The sequence below is a fragment of the Hypomesus transpacificus genome, chromosome 14, assembly GCF_021917145.1.
Source record: "Hypomesus transpacificus isolate Combined female chromosome 14, fHypTra1, whole genome shotgun sequence".
Lineage (NCBI taxonomy): Eukaryota > Metazoa > Chordata > Actinopteri > Osmeriformes > Osmeridae > Hypomesus > Hypomesus transpacificus.
The window spans coordinates 8,921,742-8,936,932 of NC_061073.1; the positions used below are offsets into that span (position 1 = coordinate 8,921,742).

At 46.8% G+C, this 15,191-nt stretch overlaps 1 protein-coding gene across 1 annotated transcript; it reads left to right on the forward strand.

Moving 5' to 3' along the window:
• Positions 1-824: 824 nt before the first annotated feature.
• Positions 825-7,284, forward strand: hsf4 (heat shock transcription factor 4). Its single transcript, XM_047033738.1, has 12 exons — positions 825-1,026; positions 1,820-1,928; positions 2,439-2,566; positions 3,096-3,220; positions 4,249-4,324; positions 4,672-4,739; positions 5,544-5,643; positions 5,846-5,967; positions 6,251-6,439; positions 6,795-6,903; positions 6,997-7,062; positions 7,151-7,284. The coding sequence occupies exons 1-12, from the start codon at positions 901-903 to the stop codon at positions 7,244-7,246; spliced, it is 1,314 nt and encodes a 437-aa protein (XP_046889694.1). The 5' UTR covers positions 825-900; the 3' UTR covers positions 7,247-7,284.
• The last annotated feature ends 7,907 nt before the right edge of the window (positions 7,285-15,191 follow it).

Below are 15,191 nucleotides of genomic sequence, written 5' to 3' on the forward strand. Positions count from 1 at the left end.
CTGTACCTGTAGAAGAACAATCAACAGTAAAATATCTCACAACGACTACAATATAACTTCGTTATAACTAACCGACAAGAGCAACAAGTCTCTCAATAAGAGTCATTGTGATCCTGGAGGAAACTAACATCAGGTCCAGCCAAGCATTCCTAAGTGCCGTTGTACTCCCGGAACAAGTGCGTCTTGAGCCTTTTCTTGAAGGTGGGGAGACAGTCAGTGTCCCTGATGGAGGTAGGGAGCTGGTTCCACCATTGGGGGGCCAGGCAGGAGAAGAGCTTGTGTTGGGATCGGGCGGTCTTGAGCGGTGGGACCACCAGGCGGTGGTCTGAAGAAGACCGTAGGAGACGGGTGGGGGTGTAAGGCTGCAGGAGAGACTTGATGTAGTCGGGTGCAGTCCCGTTCACTGCTCGGAAGGTCAGTATATACAGTCACACACACGCGCACACACACGCGCGCACACATACCTCTGTGTAAAGAATGGTGTATGGGCCTTCTCTGTGTGACAGCAGGCATTATGCAGGTCTTTGTGCTGGCCTCTATTGTCCCACACTGGCCCCTTTGTTGGCCGGAGGGCAGCAGTGATGCAGGCAGGTTTGTGCTGACGGGGACCTGTGGGGACGACAGGGCTGGACCAGGAGAGCTACCACAGAAACCAGCCAGGGACGGAGAGAGACTGGGAGAGACACCATCAGGAGGACTGGGAGATAAGCCATCAGAGGGGCCGAGGACAGAGGAACGAAGAAACACCCCAAGCTAAAGACACAGAGAGAGAGAGAGCAGAGCAGAGAGAGAGAAAGAGAGCCAAGCAGAACCTGAGAGATGGAGTAGAATCCCAAACACACACACACACTCTCATACACACACGCTCTCTCAACTTTCTGCCGTGCCTGTGGCTTGGCCATGCAGGAGTCTCCAGGCTCTCTGGGGGTGGACGGGGGCTATGGCAGCAACGTGCCTGCCTTCCTCACCAAGCTCTGGACGTTGGTGGAGGACCCAGACACCAACCACCTCATCTGCTGGAGTGCTGTGAGTAGGCCTGGAGCTGGGGAGCCTGGGGATGGGGAGAGGGCCTGGGACCTGGGACTGGGGGCTGGGTCCTGGGGCTGGGGAGAGGGATCTGGGACCTGGGGCTGGGTCCTGGGGCTGGGACCTGCGACTGGGGAGAGGGATCTGGGATCTGGAGCAGGGGATTGTTCCATTGTAGCGGTCTTTCCAGATTAGGCCAAGTCAGGGAACCTTCCTTTAGGTTTCTTAGTCAGTTTATCCGTTTCAGACAACACTTGTAAATGTGTTGTTGAGAATCCTGCTGGGGATATAAATGGTGATACGTTCCTCATCATTGAGAATGTTTTTGAAGAAAAGTTAACATCACTGTTGTTCTATGTCATTGTATGTATTTGATACTTACACATGAATTACACATCTATAACACACCTATAACACATGTATTACACATCTATAACACAACTGTTACACATGTATTACGCATTACCGTTGATAACAGTAGAGGAAAGTTCTGTCAAATCTGTCTCAGTAGAACTGTTTTATCTCTTCCAGTACTAAGCCAAACGCAGGCACTAGAGAAAATAGCCTTGATTATCGTTCCAGGTTGGCTAGCCCTAGAGGGGCCTGGGGTTGGTCTTGGAGGATATCTCCTATAAAGAACACTTTTTGGGGTTTGGGTTGAACCTACATGTTAAATGGTCGGAGTTCGACAGAACAGGTGTCTTAAAGAAGCAGTCTTCGTCAAATGTTCCACATAGAGTCCTTGAGCAGTCCGATTGGAGGTTTCTGATGTTCTGTGCGATTCTATCCTCAGACTGGTACCAGCTTCCATGTGTTCGATCAAGGGCGATTCGCCAAGGAGGTTCTGCCCAAGTACTTTAAGCACAACAACATGGCGAGCTTTGTTCGACAACTCAACATGTGTGAGTTTCCCTTCCCTCTCCTCCTCTCCGCTCCTCTCTCCTTCTCTCTGCTCCTCTTCCCTTTCCTCCTCTCCGCTCCTCTCTCCTTCTCTCTACTCCTCTCTCCTTCTCTCTGCTCCCCTTCCCTCTCCTCCTCTCCGCTCCTCTCTCCTTCTCTCTGCTCCTCTCTCCTTCTCTCTGCTCCTCTTCCCCCTCCTCCTCTCCGCTCCTCTCTCCTTCTCTCTGCTCCTCTTCCCCCTCCTCCTCTCCGCTCCTCTCTCCTTCTCTCTGCTCCCCTTCCCTCTCCTCCTCTCCGCTCTTCTCTCCTTCTCTCTGCTCCTCTACTCTCTCCTCCTCTCCGCTCCTCTCTCCTTCTCTCTGCTCCCCCTCCTCCTTTCCGCTCCTCTCTCCTTCTCTCTGCTCCTCTACTCTCTCCTCCTCTCCGCTCCTCTCTCCTTCTCTCTGCTCCTCTTCCCTCTCCTCCTATCCTCTGCTCTCGATGTGGGTGTAACGTCCGCGTGTCCCCTGTAGATGGCTTCAGGAAGGTGGTGAACATTGAGCAGAGTGGGCTTGTGAAGCCGGAGAGGGACGACACTGAGTTCCAGCACCTCTACTTCCTCCAAGGGCACGAACACCTGCTGGAGCACATCAAGAGGAAGGTAAGGAACGCACACGTACATACACACATCTACTGAAACACACACACGTACATACACGCATCTACTGGCACACACACACGCACATACACGCATCTACTGGCATAAGCACACACACAAACATATACACATCTACAGGCATACACACACACACATACATACACACATCTACTGGCATACACACACACATACATATACACATCTACTGGCATACACACACACACATACATACACACATCTACTGGCATAAACACACATACATACACACAACTACTGGCATGCATACACACACATCTACTGGCATGCATACACACATCTACTGACATACACACATCTACATATGCACAACAACTGGATGGCATAAACAAACATCTTTTCGCACAAACACACACACATCTACTGACATACACACATCTACTGACACACACACACACACAACATGCAGAACATTGAACACACACAAACCCATTGACCATACCCATCTATGCTTGTGTGTGTGTCCGCGCGCATGTGTGTGTGTGTGAGAGAGCAGGTTTCCATTGTGAAGAGTGAAGAGACCAAGCTACGGCAGGAGGACCTCAGTAAGCTGCTGTATGAGGTCCAAGTGCTGAGGAGCCAGCAGGAGAACATGGAGTGTCAAATGCAGGACATGAAACAGTGAGTCACATACACTGAGATATTTGTCGTATTATTTCATTATTATTTTTTTTTTTTTATCTTCACAAGCTGGGGAAAAAACCCTTCCTCTATATGTTTGTGGTAGATGTTTGGGTTCTCATTGGACAGGTCAGAGCCTTCCCCATAACAAAGCAACACATGAAACAGTCATCTTAAAAATCGACCCTCAGTGGGGAAAAGTCCTGTTCCTGTGGTCATTGTGTGGTCACTGGGTTGGTCTATTGTGTATTGTCTCCATTGTGTGGTTGAGGAGAACATTCAGCTGCTCACCTGACCGCTGCAGCTCATAATAGTGTCAGGTGTGTCAACCAGGTGATTCCACAGGTGCTGCAGAATGTGGGAGACAGCATTATCTACCCCTCACACACACTTATCAGGGAGAACACACACAATCTCCAACAGATGGGCCAGGTGCTCAACTGAATGTCAACAAGTTAATCTGCTAACCATCGTGAGCCAGCGTTGAAACAGTAGATTACCGTCGAAACTGTGAAAACATACGCTAATCCTTCTCCTCCCCCTTATGTCCTCTCTCCTCGACTTTCCACCCTTCTTTTCATCTTTTCTTCTCTCCCATCTCCTGCCCTCCTCCTCTTTTCCACCCCCTCTTCTCTCACCTCCCTTCCTCCCTCCTCCTATCCCTCTCTCCCATTTCTCCCCTCTTCTTTCTCACCTCCCTCCCCTCTTCTCACCCTCCTCCCTCCCCTCTTCTCACCCTCCTACCCCCTCCTCTCACTCTCTCCCATTCTTCCCCTCTTCTTTCTCACCTCCCTCCCTCCCCTCTTCTCACCCTCCTACCTCCTCCTCTTCCCTCTCCCATTCCTCCCCTCTTCTTTCTCACCTCCCTCCCTCCCCTCTTCTCACCCTCCTGCCTCCCCTCTTCTCACCCTCCTCCCTCCCCTCTTCTCACCCTCCTCCCTCCCCTCTTCTCACCTCCCTCCCTCCCATCTTCTCACCCTCCTCCTCTTCTCACCCTCCTCCTCTTCTCGCTCCGCCTCCCCCCACAGACAGAATGAAGTGTTGTGGAGGGAAGTGGTCTCACTGAGGCAGAACCACACCCAGCAACAAAAGGTTATGAACAAGGTAAGAAGGTGTGTGTGTGTGTCTGTGTGTTTGTGTGTCTGTGCTGTATGAAAATGTCCTGTATGTAATCAAAGGGATTTAGGAGGTAACCATCCCCTTCTGACTTAAATGCCATTCTCTGGCTCTCAGGCAGTACAGCAGGGGACGTCCGTCTGAATGTGTGGAACAGTAAATTATAGAGAGAGAGAAAGAGAGGGGGTGGGGGAGAGGATAGAGAGATATGGAGGGGGGTGGATGGAGGAAGGGAGGGGTGGGGCGGATGGATGGATGATGAGAGGGAGGGACATTTCTCAGTAGCATTGAGGTTGGGCTGCTGAATCATGTTGTGTTTTTTTCCTCTCTAAAAGCTGATTCAGTTCCTCTTCAGTCAGATGCAGTCCAACCCACCCAGCCCTGTGGGAATAAAGAGAAAACTGTGAGTACACATACACATACACACACACACACAGCGGTTAACACTCCTGGTCACAATAGTAAGTGGAACACACAAACACAGCAGGGCAGAGGGGAGGGTCAGCTGGCTGGATCAGCTGATTGCCAAAGCACAATCCCTGCTACTGTGAATGGACGCAAGTGCTGAATCAGACCTATCACACACTAAGCCCTTCACACGCACACACACACGAACACACACACACATGCATGCACACACACACACATACATTTACGCACAAAAACGGTGGTACACACACACATACATACTGGCACACACACACATTAACACACACACAAACATACACGGGCACACACACACTGAACTCACGCATATACCCTGGAACGCACACACAATATCCCTACCCTACTGAACCTAAGCGCATGACTGTTCTGTGTGAGAAATGCTTCGTCAGCTCAGTGGTGCGTGTGAACAGGCAGGGTATGATTGGATAGCTCACTCACATAGCTGAGCACCAGGAAACCTCTCTGGACCTCACGCACCAAAACACACCTCACACACACACACACACACTCACACTTCCCAAATACCTCAAACGATCTCATCATCTACCTCAACCGACCAAAACAAGTCAGTCTAAACACCTTACCTCATATAGTCCTGGTGTAAAGTCTGTCTGTTGCTTGAACCACTCACATCTCACCTCACACAGTCTATAGTTCAGTGGCTAGTATCTCTATAGATATAAAAACGCTATCGTCCGTCCCCCCATACTGTGTTTGTGTGTACCTGTGGTTGGGTGTATACGTGTGTGTGTCACTCCAGGCCCCTGATGCTGGACGATGGCTCCTCCAGCCCACCCGCCCAAAAGTTCAGCCACACATCCCAGATGGACCCCCTGCAAGAACCCTTCTTCATTCAGTCGGTAAGACACACACATACACAGACACACACACAGAGATAAACTCACTCACACACACAAACACACACACACAGAGATACACTCACTCACACACAGAAACACACACAGACAGACAGACACACACAGACACACTAAGGGAGCGTCAAGTGACAGATGTGGTCCCTGGTCACCAGTCTGTGTACCTGTGGTGTTTGTGTCTCCACAGCCATCCACAGAGACAGCCTCTTGCTCGTCTGCTGCGATGACAGGAGGACCAATCATTTCCGATGTTACTGACATGTCCCAGCCCACCGTCATGGCCCTGCAGATGCAGACGGAGGAGAACAGGTGAGAAGCTGGGCTGAGCTGAGCTGAGCTGGGCTGGGCTGGACCAGGCTGAAGAAGGTGTACAGCCAGGAACTAGGCTAGACTCTTGGCCTGGATTCATACCCACCATGGTGTTGGGAAAGGAGAATAGGGCGATAAATATGTAGTATTGCATGATAACCATGACAACGTCCAAACATGTGGTTGATGATTGGTGCGTGTGTGTGTGTGTGTGTGCGTACGTGTTTGCCTGTGCGTGTGTGTGCGTATGTGTGTTTATGTTTGTCTGTGTGTGTGTTCCCAGGGATAAGTGTATGATGCTGATCAAGGAAGAGCCGGTCAGTCCAGGTGTGCGGGGCCGCGGGGAGGCGGTCCCCCTGGGCTCCTGTGAGGTGTGCTCTGAACCCCCCGTCCTCCCTGTCGCAATGGTACAGTCCGTCCTGGAGGGCCGGGGATCTGGGGACCGCAGGAGCAAGAGACCTGCTCTGGAGAGGTACACACACACACTCACACACACACACACTTACTCACACACACACACACTTACTCACACTCACACACACACACACACATTTACTTACTCACACTCACTCACTCACACACACACACATACACATTCACTCACACACATACACACACACTCACACACACACAAGCATTGGCATTGGTACATGATGATGCTGATCATGATGGTGTGTGTGTGGTGTTGTTTAGCTAGCCCTGTGGGGGAGTATAGGGTTCCAACTACATGAAGGGTTAAGGTTAGGGGTTAAGGACGATTATGAATGGGAGGGAATACAGTCCTCACTAGGATAGTAAAACAAACCTGTGTGTGTGTGTGTGTTTAGGCCCGAGGTGTCTGATGCTGTGGAGAACGTGGACATGAGTCTGGAGGAGTTACAGCTTCTGCTGAGGACCCACCAGCACAGTGTGGAGCCTGGGACTGCTGTCATAGACGTGAGTACACACTCACACACACACAGACGCATTCACACACCCATACAAAACTTGTTTGGTACACACACACAGAACCTGGTCCATGTGTTTCAGCCTTTCACCTTCAACCTGCCTCTGACTGAATGGAACTTCTCTGAAATGGAGTCCAATCTCAAATCAGTGAGTCACACACACTCACACACGCACACACACACGCACACCTCTCTTGTTTATTGGCTGATGGTCGTAAATGCAGTGTTGTCGTCAGGGATCATCTGATGTGGAGTGTGTGTGTGTGTACCAGTACATGTTCCAGAACCAGGAAGCTGAGGCCTTCAGTGGGGCTGGCTGTGAGGAGCAGTGACCAATCAGACCCCAGCCATCCCTGGTCGAGCCGGACTGACCAACCAGATGTCAGCGTTGTGCAAGGACTTTCCTCGGGACAACGAGAAGGAGACCGAGAAAATCCAGAGGCACACAGACTGATTTACCCTGACTCCCCCCTCCCCCCCCCCCCCTCCCCCCACCAGTCCGCTGGGTCTCCCCCCTAGCAAGCACTTTAGCATGTGTGTGAGAGTTTCTGCTTGTGGAAATGATGTTTTATTCCTAACCTGGTGTATGAACGCCCGATTTTTACTATATTCTTATCTTGACAAAATACTTTATTTGTACTTCGGAGATGATATATATTATTGATAACGATGACGGCCACACAGATGGTGTTACTTCTCTTCTCTACGTTGTAGTGTGGGAGGTCAGGGAGATGGCGGATGATAGGCCTTCCATCTGGGAATCCACGAAGAAACCATGCATTGCTTTTTTGCACAATTTCAATCACTTATCATTCATCCTTAATGGTAAAACAGTGACTTTTCTCCCCAGAAGGGGGCGCTGTCTCTGTGAGCGTGCAGTGCAGAGCTCGTCCAGGTGGCTTGGGAGGCAGCAAGCAAACAGGAAGTAGACAGCTCAGGAGCAGGAAACTGAGAGGAAGTAGCTGTCAGGAACAGGACCGCCCCTGGGCCCCGCGTCAATACTCTAAAATGCACCCTTCCTTCATCTGCTTTGTAGAAGGCCACAGGCGTTCACCTCTAGTCGATTCTAACTTGGGCCCAAGATGACCTCAAGGAAGGCAGGAAGGAAGGATGTTTAGAATGTTGCAGAAGGCCCTCAGGCAGACTCCCAGAGATGCCTGCCATCCGGACGACACTAGACCTGATGATACCTGATGATGTGCAATATGATATACTAATAGATTAGTGAGAACTCACAAGGTTGCAATACATCACTGACCATAGGAATGTATGGAGAGAAACGGCACCCTAGGCAGGACTAGGACAGGTTAGACCAGCTGGTGTAACATCCTAGGAAGCACTAGGACAGGTTAGACCAGCTAGTGCAACATCCTAGGCAGCACTAGGACAGGTTAGACCAGCTGGTGTAACATCCTAGGCAGCACTAGGACAGGTTAGACCAGCTGGTGTAACATCCTAGGCAGCACTAGGACAGGTTAGACCAGCTGGTGCAACATCTGCTTGTAACGGCCGTCTGCTGGAAGTCGCAGACGAGAGGCAACACTAGAGGGCGTATTACATGAAATTGCACTAAGAATGATCATTGTGTTCGATTTAGCAGAACTCATATAGACTTTAGTATTTATCCCTGTTTCTATGACGACTGAGACGTGCGTGTTTTGGTTTTCCAGGAGTGATATAAACATTCAGTTGCTGTTGTGTTCTCTTAATTTATTTTCTCCTTTTATCCATTTGCACTGGTAATGACCACATGTGTAACATTACATTCTGAGTGTGTCATGGTTGCACACTTGAAGTATTAATTGTGTTTTTGCAGAGCCACTGCCTGCAGTATTTGCATTTAATAGTACATATAGGAATACTCCATCAACATCAAATGTTTAGTTGAAAAGGTTGATGTATTCCATGTATGAGATACGACACACTGTTGAAAAAATAAATAAATAGATAAATCTTTAAAATAAATTAATCTTGCTTGAGTCTTCAGTTTGTGTTTGTCAAAGGGAGAAGATAAAAATGAGGAAATAATGTAATCATGAATTATGAATGATAAGGACGCCAGATGTGAGTTTATACTCTGCATCTCCTCATGAGTGTTGTGGGCCATGAGTCTGTCACGTTGCAAATCAACAATTATTAAGTAATTTATTGGACAAGTGGCATTCCGAGAGCTGACATTGGGCGATAACAACACAGATTTTTACCAAGAAGTAGCCGGCCTGTGGTAGCGTGGTTACAGCCAACCTATACTAGTCGACTGTAGTTGTTTACAGTTTTTCTCCATTGCTTTGGCTCATTTCACAAAACAGAAATTACATTCTCAAAACAACACGTGCAAACCTCCAAACCACTGGGCACTTGTTCACAACAGATTGAAAATGTTCATTCCTCTCATTCCATTGCAATTATATTAGCACATCTTTGTAAATTACAGTTGTTCAGTTGACATACATTTCAAATGATTTAGCACATCCTTGCAAATGGTTAAGAACAATTGCCTTCAGTTAGGCCAATTACCAATTGAATATAGCTTGCTGGTCGAAACTGACTGTTGCCTCTCAGTCAAGTGGTTATTCTCTGCAAAACACATTATTATTATTTATTATTTCCTTGTGTACATCATCACCTGCACTATAGTTCACTCCACTGTCAAAATCTTTCAGGCACATAATACCATGAAAAACATCATGGTATATACTGTAATATGGAACTCTTGGATCATCTGCTTACAGTCATTGTCAGGTGCAACTAGAACTTTACAGTTTTTTGTATTCGCTTTGGTACTATTTTCACAAGTAAGGTGTACATTTTCAAAAACTGTTTGTACAAAGATCCAAACTGATCACACTTGTAACGCAGCTAGTCATTCTTTCAAAACCTCATGGAATGCTTTCAAATACAAGATTATTGTAATATGTAATGGGAACATTTGGTTTAATCACCGAAACACAACAGTATGATCTTCTTTCAGTTTAGTACTCTTAACAATCAGTTCATCCAACAGCAAACAATGCAAGATACATGTTTCAAATCGGCCTTAGAAGTGCTGAAATTAAAATGCTACAGTACTATGTAAAAGACAGATTACAGTTTCACATTAGGCAATACACTTACATTACTCACATTTACATAATCTATAACTTCCTAAATATCCATCCTATGTGTAATCAAGTGAAGGATCAATGAAGACATTGTCTACAATCATTTGGCCAAATTCGTTTTTACAGTAGTATACAATTTTTCAGATATAATTGTAACATAGGTTAACTTTCTATTACTGTACTGTACGTATGTAACTGAATGAGAACAAAACATAACATTTAGAGGCCCCATGCCCGCCTCTCTGATCTCTCTGTTGGTGCCCATGCCCACCTCTCTGTTGGACTCCATGCCCGCCTCTCTGACCTCTCTGTTGGTGCCCATGCCCACCTCTCTGTTGGACTCCATGCCCGCCTCTCTGACCTCTCTGTTGGTGCCCATGCCCACCTCTCTGTTGGAGCCCATGCCCACCTCTCTGACCTCTCTGTTGGAGCCCATGCCCACCTCTCTGTTGGAGCCCATGCCCACCTCTCTGTTGGAGCCCATGCCCGCCTCTCTGACCTCTCTGTTGGAGCCCATGCCCACCTCTCTGTTGGAGCCCATGCCCACCTCTCTGACCTCTCTGTTGGAGCCCATGCCCACCTCTCTGTTGGAGCCCATGCCCACCTCTCTGACGGATCTCTTGTCCACAAGCTCTTCCTATTCCCTGCTGTCTATCCTGCTCCATGTTGAAATACTGTAATTTGCCAGTGTTTACGCCCCCACTTTTACGTATATCAAATGACCAATTGTGGTTACCCCAATTTGAAATCAAGTAGTACAGTAATAACGAGTATTCATCATGTGTGGTTACAGTAATTTATATGTTCGTACAAAAACACATTTTATTTCTTTAGTTCTCACAATCGATATACTGTTTGTTGCTGAATTGAAAATATATAGGTTTACCAAACGGTTCAGTGATTAACCATTAAGATCTGTTGGATTCAGTGTTGGTCAAATATATTTACGCAAATTAAATGAGAAGCATATCAAAAGTATCGTGAGCATTGCATTGTGAAAGACAATTACTTCATATGAAAAAGTGATTGTGTATTTTGTGCATTGTACTTTGTCAATTGAACATGTGATTACATGTTTGAAAAATCTGACTTTTTGATGATCTGCTTTGAGTTTTGTACTAACAGTTGTGAGGTTTCACCACATACTTGTGAAAATAGTACCAAAGCGAATAAAAAAAACTGTACTAAACAAGGGGACACATCCCATCACCAATCACACTGTAAGTTTAGTGGGGGCAACATCACCATGTGTGCTGCCATTTCAGAGAATGGTGTAGTCACCCATATTCCCAGTCTTGGCCCATACAATACCCAGATGCTCCTGGTGTTCTTGGACCGCCTGCACTCCGATCTTATCCCTCTACATGAGAGGGGTTTAGTAGGGCCTCACTTGCCTACATTTGTTATTGTGTGGGACAATGTAAGCTTCCACCGTGGCCCACTCATCAGGGTTCACTGCCCATCCAAGAATGCTGATGGTGCTCATATCACCTGACTCCCCATTCCTCAATTCTATCCAGGAGTTTTTCTCTGCATTGAGGTGGAATGTCTATGCCAGGGGTGTCCAATCCTGGTCCTCGAGGGCCACTGTCCTGCATGTTTTAGAGGTTTCCCTGCTCCAGCACACCTGATTCAAATGAATGGTCGTTACCAGGCTTCCACAGAGCTTGATAACGACCCATTCATTTGAAACAGCTGTGCTGGAGCAGGGAAACATCTAAAACATGCAGGACAGTGGCCCTCGAGGACCAGGATTGGACACCCCTGAGCATCGGGCTGAAAACCAGAGGTCCCTGCTCCGGGCAATGGATGCTGATGGGATGATGTCACAGCAGATCAGTGCAGGGGATGGTTGCGGCATGCACAACGATTCTTCCCCTGTTGCATCGCAAGGGAGAACATCAGTTGTGATGTCGATGACATCTGTGGCCAGATAGACAGGAGCGAAGAGGCTGAGCAGGAGAGTGAGGACGAACACTAGCGAAACTCCAGCTTTGCTTTACTTTCTTACTGTATGTGTTGGTAATGTAGGCTATACATCATGTTAATTTTGATGTGCTTATTGTATGACAGTATATTGTGCTGTACACATTTCCTGTTACATTAACCAAGATGTGTGGCCATTACAGTAACAATTTCCATGGCAGTGTGACTGCTGTGATGTGAAACCTTGTAGGCTACTCTCACTGTAATCTTTTTTCAGTTTGATACACATTTACATTTTACAGTTATTCATTTACGTAGTAGGCGCTTTTGTCTAAAGCGACTTCCAAGAGAGCTTTACAAAAGTGCATAGGTCAATGATCATAAACAACGAGACATTGTGGGTAGTCAAAACATGAAGCATACATTGTGAAAAGCAAATACGTAAGTGCCAATGGGAAAAAACATAAGGGCATGTAGTTACAGTAAAAAAGTTACAATTACAACAACATGAACCTCAGTGTACCTCTAGGAAAGCAAGTAACAATACAGTAATTTAATTCACAGCGAGGACAAGAAGTTACAGTAAATCAGTTACAACTAACCAACAATAGCAACAAGTCCCTCAATAAGAGTCATTGTTTCCCTGGAGGAAATTTACATCAGGTCTAGCAAATCATTCCTAAGTGCCGTTGTACTTCCGGAACAAGTGCGTCTTTAGCCTTTTCTTGAAGATGGAGAGACACTCAGTGTCTCTGATGGAGGTGGGGAGGTGATTCCACCATTGGGGGGCCAGACAAGAGAAGAGCTTGTGTTGGGACCGGGCGATCTTGAGCGGTGGGACCACCAGACGGTTGTCAGAAGAAGACCGTAGGTGGCGGGTGGGGGCGTAAGGCTGGAGGAGAGACTTGATGTAGTCAGGTGCAGTCCCGTTCACCGATCGGAAGGTCAGTACCAGCGTCTTGAATCTGATACGGGCCGTGATGGGTAGCCAGTGGAGGGAGATGAGGAGCGGGGTAACATGGGAGTGTCTGGGCAGATTGAAGACACATGGTGTTCCGGAAAGAAAACATCTACTACAGTAACTGTAGCACAGTACACATGAGGGATATTTCTAAGGTCCACTGCCATACTGACAAAACATCTAAACATTTTGACCTGCAGTGTTTACACAATGCCAAAGGGACTTTTAATTTTGGGGGCACTAACTATTTGTTTGAGAAAAGGTTAACATTTTGACTGATGAGTTGTTTGTTTTGGAAGAGCCATGACCTTTTGCAGGTGTGCCATGGTGTTTTGCTGAACCATCTAGGTTATTTTGGCAACTGTATTTAAAGCTTTGAGAATGTCGTTTTTTTTGGAGAGAGAGATGAGCCACAGCAATCGACAGATGAACTTTTCATTTTGGGGGCACTGACAATTTATATGAGAAAATGATTTGGTATTGAAGCATGAGTTAACTGTTTTGGATGAGATATTACCTTTTGAAGGTGATTTATGTAGTTGTGCTGAACCATATGCTATTTTGCCAAATGCACTAGGAGCTTTGAGAATGTAATTTCAGTTTCAAGAATTGAGCCAAAGCAATGTAAAGCAAGCAACATTTTGCATTGCTTGGCTATAGTCCAGATTGTGCTGTTTTAGATTGGCGGAGCCGAATATTTTATTCAATAATCAAAACCATAAACCGCTTTGTTAACTGATAAATGGCGCAAGATTCAAGATCGCTTTAACGTAATTAGCTGGAAAGTAGCAGGCTGCTCTAAGAATCAGACAGTCACATTCCGCTGTCTGTTTGGCTAAATAACTCTCAGAGGGCCTCATTATCTTGCACAACCTGTTTATAAGGACAAACCTTTTCTCACATGAATCTTGCCTAACATGGTAAATGCCTACCCCATCGGATTGTAACCAGCAGGAGCACCATCAGGCCACTAGGTGGCGGTGGGAGGTATATATTACCCACCTGCACGATTTTCAGTTCTTTAGTCGATTTGAGTTTTCTTTTCTTTCTGTAGGTATGTTTCTCTCAGTCTCAAACGTTGAACTAAGGTGATCAAGGTCTGTAATAGCATCACAGGCATTCGACATAAAATTCTGCCTGATCTATTTAACAAACAGTTGATAAAGAATCCATCCTGCTTGACAGCAGCCCACTCACTGCACCTAAACATTCAGAACTTGTCTTCAAATATCCTAAACCAACAGACACAAACACTCCCTCACCAACAATGTTTTCAATTACATTTTTGTACTAGTAAAATACAGAGTATTTTTGCTCTCTGGTTTGTATCTTTTTTCTTCTTTTTTTTTTTTTACTGTTGCACAACAAATTGCCCTTCTAGTGACATAGCAAAGTTCTGCTTTACTTACCTACATACAGAGTTGTATGACACTGAATAACATTCCCGTTAGGCATCAATAAATAATAATACAATTCTTGACGAACTGATTGCATAACTTATTCAGGGAGGACTAGATTAAGGAATGGTTCTGCTCTGTCAGAAACACCAGTTGGTCCAGGTCACCCTGCTCAGATCATCAACCCTCCATCTCCTCCACTCTTCCTCTCTTCTCCTGACCTCTCCATCCATCCATCATCCACCATCCATCCATCCATCATCCACCATCCACCATCCATCCATCCATCCACCATCCATCCATCCTGCTTGAGTGTGTGTGAAGACTGGGCCACTACTGCCCCCTAGAGAAGGAAGCAGCACAGCAGCAACAAGCACAGGGGTCTGAACTCTTAAAAAAAAGAACATCTATTAAATACATACTTTCGTACATTTAAGGCTCCCTTAACTCCACCCTTGGGTCTTGTCTGGCATGGTCCAGCAGGGGGCAGTGACGGGTGAGGAATCAGGCAACCACAATGAGACCTGAGGAACTCTGGAACAGAGTTCTAGAACACGGCCCTTAGTATTAACCTCTGGAACCTGTCGGATCCTGAACACCTTGGAGAGAACAGGCTGTTCCTTCAGCTTTGCGTCTGGGCGGAGGAAGAGAGGGATCAGGAGGGATGAAGAGGGAAATGAAGAAGCCCTTGCAGGGCTGCACACCCGGGCTGACAAGGCGTTATGTGCTTTTCAAGAACAAGTCGAGCAGAAATTCAGACTGACTCTTTAATCAAACAGCTGACTCGTCACATTTTTTTAACCGCTTATTTTTTCCCACATACTGTGCTTGAGTCTGTCCATTCTGGAGTCTGTGGAAGAGAGGAGAGAGGGATCTCACCCAATGAGGGGAG